At 42.4% G+C, this 8,202-nt stretch overlaps 1 protein-coding gene across 1 annotated transcript; it reads left to right on the top strand.

The window, feature by feature from the left end:
* The first annotated feature begins 4,825 nt into the window (after positions 1 to 4,825).
* LOC146733834 (uncharacterized) lies at positions 4,826 to 6,796 on the top strand. Its single transcript, XM_085490997.1, has 2 exons — positions 4,826 to 4,951; positions 5,795 to 6,796. The coding sequence occupies exons 1-2, from the start codon at positions 4,826 to 4,828 to the stop codon at positions 6,794 to 6,796; spliced, it is 1,128 nt and encodes a 375-aa protein (XP_085347123.1).
* The last annotated feature ends 1,406 nt before the right edge of the window (positions 6,797 to 8,202 follow it).

Here is an 8,202-nt window from a genome sequence, read left to right as displayed (position 1 = left end):
ATCAGTCTGGGACATGGAATTCCTATCAGTTTGGGACATGGAATTCCTATCAGTCTGGGACATGGAATTCCAATCAGTCTGGGACATGGGATTCCAATGAATCTGGGATATGGGATTCCAATCAGTCTGGGACATGGGATTCCAATCAGTCTGGGACATGGCATTCCAATGAGTCTGGGACATGGAATTGCAATGAATCTGGGACATGGGATTCCAATCAGTCTGGGACATGGGATTCCAATTAGTCTGGGACATGGGATTTCAATCGGTCTGGGACATGGAATTCCAATCGGTTTGGGACATGGAATTCCAGTCAGTCTGGGACATGGAATTCCAATCAGTCTGAGACATGGAATTTCAATCAGTCTGGGACATGGAATTCTAATCAGTCTGGGACATGGAATTCCAATCAGTCTGGGACATGGAATTCCATTTAGTCTGGGACATGGAATTTCAATCAGTTTGGGACATGGAATTCCAATCAGTCTGCCACATGGAATTCAAATCAGTCTGGGACATGGAATTCCTATCAGTCTGGGACATGGAATTCCAATGAGTCTGGGACATGGAATTCCAATCAGTCTGGGACATGGAATTCTAATCAGTCTGGGACATGGAATTCCAATGAGTCTGGGACATGGAATTCCAATCAGTCTGGGACATGGAATTCCAATCAGTCTGGGACATGGAATTCCAATGAGTCTGGGATATGGAATTCCAATCAGTCTGGGACATGGAATTCCAATGAGTCTTGGACATGGAATTCAAATCAGTCTGGGACATAGGATTGCAATCAGTCTGGGACATGGAATTCCATTCAGTCTTGGACATGGAATTCCAATCTGTCTGGGACATGGAATTCCAATTAGTCTGGGACATGGGATTCCAATGAGTCTGGGACATGGAATTCCAATTAGTCTGGGACATGGAATTCCAATCGGTCTGGGACATGGAATTCCAATCAGTCTTGGACATGGAATTCCAATCTGTCTGAGACATTGAATTGCAATCAGTCTGGGACATGGAATTCCAATCAGTCTGGGACATGGAATTCCAATCAGTCTGGGACATGGGATTCCAAAGAGTCTGGGACATGGAATTCCAATGAGTCTTGGACATGGAATTCCAATCAGTCTGAGACATTGAATTGCAATTAGTCTGGGACATGGGATTCCAATGAGTCTGGGACATGGGATTCCAATTAGTCTGGGATATGGAATTCCAATGAGTCTTGGACATGGAATTCAAATCAGTCTGGGACATAGGATTGCAATCAGTCTGGGACATGGAATTCCAATCAGTCTGGGACATGGAATTCCAATCAGTCTGGGACATGGAATTCCAATTAGTCTGGGACATGGGATTCCAATGAGTCTGGGACATGGAATTCCAATTAGTCTGGGACATGGAATTCCAATCGGTCTGGGACATGGAATTCCAATCAGTCTTGGACATGGAATTCCAATCAGTCTGAGACATTGAATTGCAATCAGTCTGGGACATGGAATTCCAATCAGTCTGGGACATGGAATTCCAATCAGTCTGGGACATGGGATTCCAAATAGTCTGGGACATGGAATTCCAATGAGTCTTGGACATGGAATTCCATTCAGTCTGAGACATTGAATTGCAATCAGTCTGGGACATGGAATTCCAATCAGTCTGGGACATGGAATTCCAATCAGTCTGGGACATGGAATTCCAATTAGTCTGGGACATGGGATTCCAATCAGTCTGGGACATGGAATTCCAATCAGTCTGGGACATGGAATTCCAATCGGTCTGGGACATGGAATTCCAATTAGTCTTGGACATGGAATTCCAATCAGTCTGAGACATTGAATTGCAATCAGTCTGGGGCATGGAATTCCAATCAGTCTGGGACATGGAATTCCAATGAGTCTGGGACATGGGATTCCAATGAGTCTGGGACATGGGATTCCAATTAGTCTGCGAAATGGGATTCCAATTAGTCTGGGACATGGGGTTCCAATTAGTCTGGGACATGGGATTCTAATTAGTCTGGGACATGGGGTTCCAATTAGTCTGGGACATGGGATTCTAATCAGTCTGGGACATGGAATTCCAATCAGTCTGGGACATGGAATTCCAATGAGTCTGGGATATGGAATTCCAATCAGTCTGGGACATGGAATTCCAATGAGTCTTGGACATGGAATTCAAATCAGTCTGGGACATAGGATTGCAATCAGTCTGGGACATGGAATTCCATTCAGTCTGGGACATGCAATTCCAATCAGTCTGGGACATGGAATTCCAATTAGTCTGGGACATGGGATTCCAATGAGTCTGGGACATGGAATTCCAATCAGTCTGGGACATGGAATTCCAATCGGTCTGGGACATGGAATTCCAATCAGTCTTGGACATGGAATTCCAATCTGTCTGAGACATTGAATTGCAATCAGTCTGGGACATGGAATTCCAATCAGTCTGGGACATGGAATTCCAATCAGTCTGGGACATGGGATTCCAAAGAGTCTGGGACATGGAATTCCAATGAGTCTTGGACATGGAATTCCAATCAGTCTGAGACATTGAATTGCAATTAGTCTGGGACATGGGATTCCAATGAGTCTGGGACATGGGATTCCAATTAGTCTGGGACATGGAATTCCAATGAGTCTTGGACATGGAATTCAAATCAGTCTGGGACATAGGATTGCAATCAGTCTGGGACATGGAATTCCAATCAGTCTGGGACATGGAATTCCAATCAGTCTGGGACATGGAATTCCAATTAGTCTGGGACATGGGATTCCAATGAGTCTGGGACATGGAATTCCAATTAGTCTGGGACATGGAATTCCAATCGGTCTGGGACATGGAATTCCAATCAGTCTTGGACATGGAATTCCAATCAGTCTGAGACATTGAATTGCAATCAGTCTGGGACATGGAATTCCAATCAGTCTGGGACATGGAATTCCAATCAGTCTGGGACATGGGATTCCAAATAGTCTGGGACATGGAATTCCAATGAGTCTTGGACATGGAATTCCATTCAGTCTGAGACATTGAATTGCAATCAGTCTGGGACATGGAATTCCAATCAGTCTGGGACATGGAATTCCAATCAGTCTGGGACATGGAATTCCAATTAGTCTTGGACATGGGATTCCAATCAGTCTGGGACATGGAATTCCAATCAGTATGGGACATGGAATTCCAATCGGTCTGGGACATGGAATTCCAATTAGTCTTGGACATGGAATTCCAATCAGTCTGAGACATTGAATTGCAATCAGTCTGGGACATGGAATTCCAATCAGTCTGGGACATGGAATTCCAATGAGTCTGGGACATGGGATTCCAATGAGTCTGGGACATGGGATTCCAATTAGTCTGCGAAATGGGATTCCAATTAGTCTGGGACATGGGGTTCCAATTAGTCTGGGACATGGGATTCTAATTAGTCTGGGACATGGGGTTCCAATTAGTCTGGGACATGGGATTCTAATTAGTCTGGGGCATGGAATTCCAATGAGTCTGGGACATGGGATTCCAATGAGTCTGGGACATGGGATTCCAATTAGTCTGCGAAATGGGATTCCAATTAGTCTGGGACATGGGGTTCCAATTAGTCTGGGACATGGGGTTCCAATTACTCTGGGACATGGGATTCCAATGAGTCTGGGACATGGGATTCCAATTAGTCTGCGAAATGGGATTCCAATTAGTCTGGGACATGGGGTTCCAATTAGTCTGGGACATGGGATTCTAATTAGTCTGGGGCATGGTATTCCAATGAGTCTTGGACATGGGATTCCAATGAGTCTGGGACATGGGATTCCAATGAGTCTGGGACATGGAATTCAAATCAGTCTGGGACATGGCATTCCAATTAGTCTGGGACATGGAATTCCAAACAGTCTGGGACATGAAATTCAAATCAGTCTGGGACATGGCATTCCAATTAGTCTGGGACATGTAATTCGAAGTAGCTAGTCTGGGATATGGAATTTCAATCAGTCTGGGACATGGAATTCCAATCAATCTGAGACATGGAATTCCAATCATTCTAGGACATGGAGTTCCAATCAGTCTTGGACATGGAATTACAATCAGTCTGGGACATGGAATTCCAATTAGTCTGGGACATGGAATTCTAATTAATCTTGGCCATGGAATTCCAATAAATCTGGGACATGGAATTCCAATCAGTCTGGGACATGGGAATTTCAATCAGTCTGGGACATGGAATTCCAAGTACTTAAGGACATGGAATTCCAATAAATCTGGGACATGGAATTCCAATCAGTCTGGGACATGGAATTCCAATCAGTCTGGGACATGGAATTCCAATTAGTCTAAGACATAGAATTCCGAGTACTTAGGGACATGGAATTCCAATTAGTTAGGGTCATGGAATTCTAATTAGTCTGGGACATGCATTCTGGGACATGGAGTTCCAATCAATTCACATTCAGTAGTGTGATTGAAGCGAACTCAAATATATTGATAGTATAAAAACTTAGAAGTTTCATTTCTGCATTTGATGCAGAATATGGAATCTATTCAGAAAATGAATTGAAAGAAATAGAAACATAAACTCATTCCTTAACCAGAAAATGGTTTCATCAGCGGACGGGGTATATTACACTATTTGTTTGACTTAATCATAAAAAATATAATGCAATATAATCCACATCTATCATGAAATTCCTGCGTCGGCTTAGTTTTGAAAAAATGAATTTAAAAAACTCCAGTGCTATATTAAACATCTTCAGAAAACACACAGTAATGTTGCGCTGCTTATGCCAGGTTTGTCGGTGCATCACCAATTTTCATAGTATTAGCCCTGATGCTGTCATCGAATGCAGCTGCCATAGAAGAAAATAGTTTGACAGATTTTGAGGCAGCATCGTGGGTATTACGAACAAATTACTGTTCAAATCTACGTCAAAATGAGGCAGAGATGAAATATCTGGTAAAAGAGAAGGCATGTTTTATAACACAGATTGTTGATAAAATTTGCTTGGAGAAACACATTTCTCGCTTTAAATTCTTTCATCATAGAGTATGTTATAGATGAAATACTGACGAGTAATGTATAACGTAGCTTTCTGCTACATTCATATCACAATTGAAACGATTCTGAGAAAAAAAATGACCGAGTATGTCAGCCATTGAGTTGCTATTGTGAACTCCCTAGGCTGATGGGAACTGACTCTCATAACAAAGCACCGGAAGAACGCGGGTTGAATCGGTAACGATCGGGCGGCGTCGGTTAGTTGTGTACCGCTGGTGATTCCGCTAGTTACGGACTGTTTTTCGCTATCCGCGTATTTTCACGAGCCCAAATGTGACTGGACTACAGCATGTGACTGGACTACAACATGTGACTGAACTACAACTTGTGACTGCACTGCCACATGTGACTGGACTACAACATGTGACTGGACTGTCACATGTGATTAGACTACAGAGTGTGACTGGACTACAACATGTGACTGAACTACAACATGTGACTACACTGCCACATGTGACTAGACTGCTACATGTAACTGGACTGCCACAAGTGATTGGATTACATCATGTGCCTGGACTGTCACATGTGACTGTACTACATCATGTGACTGGGCTGTCACATGTGACTGTACTACATCATGTGACTGGACTACAACATGCGACTGATGAACTATAACATGCGACTGAACTACAACATGTGACTGCACTGTCATATGTGATTGGACTGCAACATGTGATTGGACTACAACATGTGACTGTACTACAACATGCAACTGGAGTACAACATGTGATTGGACTACAGCATGTGACTGAACTACAACATGTTACTGGACTGCAACATGTGACTGGACTACAACATGTGAGTGTACTACATCATGTTACTGGACTACAACATGTGACTGGACTGCCACATGTAACTGGACTGCCACATGCGACTGGACTGCAACATGTGATTGGACTACAGCATGTAGTCTTTCAACATGTGATTGGACTGCCACGTGTGACTGAACTACAACATGTAACTGGACTACAATATGTGACTGGATTGCCACGTGTGACTGGACTACAACATGTGACTGGACTCTCACATGTGTCTGGACTGCAACATGTAACTGGACTGCCACATGCGACTGGACTGCAACATGTGACTGCACTGCCACATGTGACTGTACTACATCATGTAACTGGACTGCCACATGCGACTGGACTGCAACATGTGATTGGACTACAGCATGTGACTGGACTACAACATGTGACTGGACTGCAACATGTGACTGGACTACATCATGTGACTGGACTACAACATGTGACTGGACTGCCATATGTAACTGGACTACAGCATGTGACTGGACTACAACATGTGACTGGACTCTCACATGTGTCTGGACTGCAACATGTAACTGGACTGCCACATGCGACTGGACTGCAACATGTGACTGCACTGCCACATGTGACTGTACTACATCATGTGACTGGACAGCAACATGTGACTGGACTACATCATGTGACTGGACTACAACATGTGACTGAACTACAACATGTGACTGGACTGCCACATGTGACTGGACTACAACATGTGACTGGACTGCAACATGTGATTGGACTGCAGCATGTGACTGGACTACAACATGTGACTGGACTACAACATGTGACTGCACTGCCACATGTGACTAGACTACAACATGTGATTGGACTGCCACGTGTGACTGAACTACAACATGTAACTAGACTACAACATGTGACTGGACTGCCACATGTGACTGGACTACAACATGTGACTGGACTCCCACATGTGAAAGTATGAGTTCGTATTACATGTGACAGCATATACGTATAAGCAAGTATTACGTATAAATGAATATGCTAAAAATGGCGGCCATTTTGAAATTCAAAATGGCGGCTGAAGATGCTTATTAAAAAAATGGCATCTAACTTTTTTGAAATCAGCACATCAAAATTGATAAAGTAAGTCAATAAAATCTATTTTGGCACAAAAATCTAGCTAGCCCCAAATATCAGACATAGGCAGATGCACTAATATCAATATTTCAATTTCAAACATGCTTTATAACGTCCATTATTATACATGGATGGAGCATAAAAACAACCGCTTCTGTTCATATCTATTCAAACTAATTAATATTTAAATATGAGGTTCATATGCCGCATTTACTTTATTAGAAGTTCGTATCCATTAGAAATGTGTGTATATGAACTGTATATTAATTATTTGCTTATTTGTATCATAGCCACACCTCTGTCATTTTCATAAGTGCATGTGCTACTAATAGAGCATTACATTACATGTGTACTGCAGTATTCATAAATACAAGCTTGCTGAATAATGTTGGAATCGACTGCAATCATTTGCAAATAGAACAAAATAGTCTCTTCTTTAGTTTTAGTTTTGACATTAATTACATTACTTGAATTGCCAAGGAACACTTTGGCACTCGATAATTACAATCACAAACTAGAATATTGAGCTAAGAAACAACTATGCAAACAGTAATTGACAATGCCAGTCTCTGTTCTGTATTTAATGCCAATGTGTGGATGTACGTTTCGCTATTAAATTGTATGGTACTACTCTACAATGGGCTGAACGTATTTGCTTGAATCACTAAAGAATGTAATGTGCAACCAAAATCTAGAACACGTTTACAGACTACGACATTTATCACTAAATTGCATAATGAAAGTAATTTGGTTACCAACTATTCATAAATCAGAAAGCCCTATTAAACCAGATAAAAATGTTAGTAATAGAACGATTCCCACAGTGGCGGCGGCACAGGGGGAAGAGGGGCAATCGCCCCCTCGAAAAAAATAATATTGCGGGCGTCGCTCCTCGAAAATAAAATTGAAGCTCTTTGTGTCAGCAAAATTTGACCCTCAAAATGCAGGAAATAGGGTTTCAGAGGGTCTAGATTACAACATTTTAAAGGGGAGAATGCCCTCGGACCCCTTAGTAAGGCGCAAGGGATGGTGAGAAGATTTCGCCCCCCCCCATGCAAAATTTCGTGCCACCGTCTCTGTACCAGAATTTCATCACATAAATTACCAATACCAGGTTGTACCTCCAGCGTATGTACGCTACGTTCTAACCAGTCTGTTGGTAATGAATTGTATGCGCTAATTGAGTGTGACAGTCTTTCCGTATCAAAACAAAAAGTGTTTCTTCCTCTGCTAAGTACAAATCAGGGTGTT

This window comes from Saccoglossus kowalevskii, chromosome 16 (genome assembly GCF_978046115.1).
Source record: "Saccoglossus kowalevskii chromosome 16, keSacKowa6.1, whole genome shotgun sequence".
NCBI lineage: Eukaryota > Metazoa > Hemichordata > Enteropneusta > Harrimaniidae > Saccoglossus > Saccoglossus kowalevskii.
The sequence above is the reverse complement of the archived record's forward strand: the minus strand, read 5'-3'. Positions and strand labels throughout refer to the sequence as shown.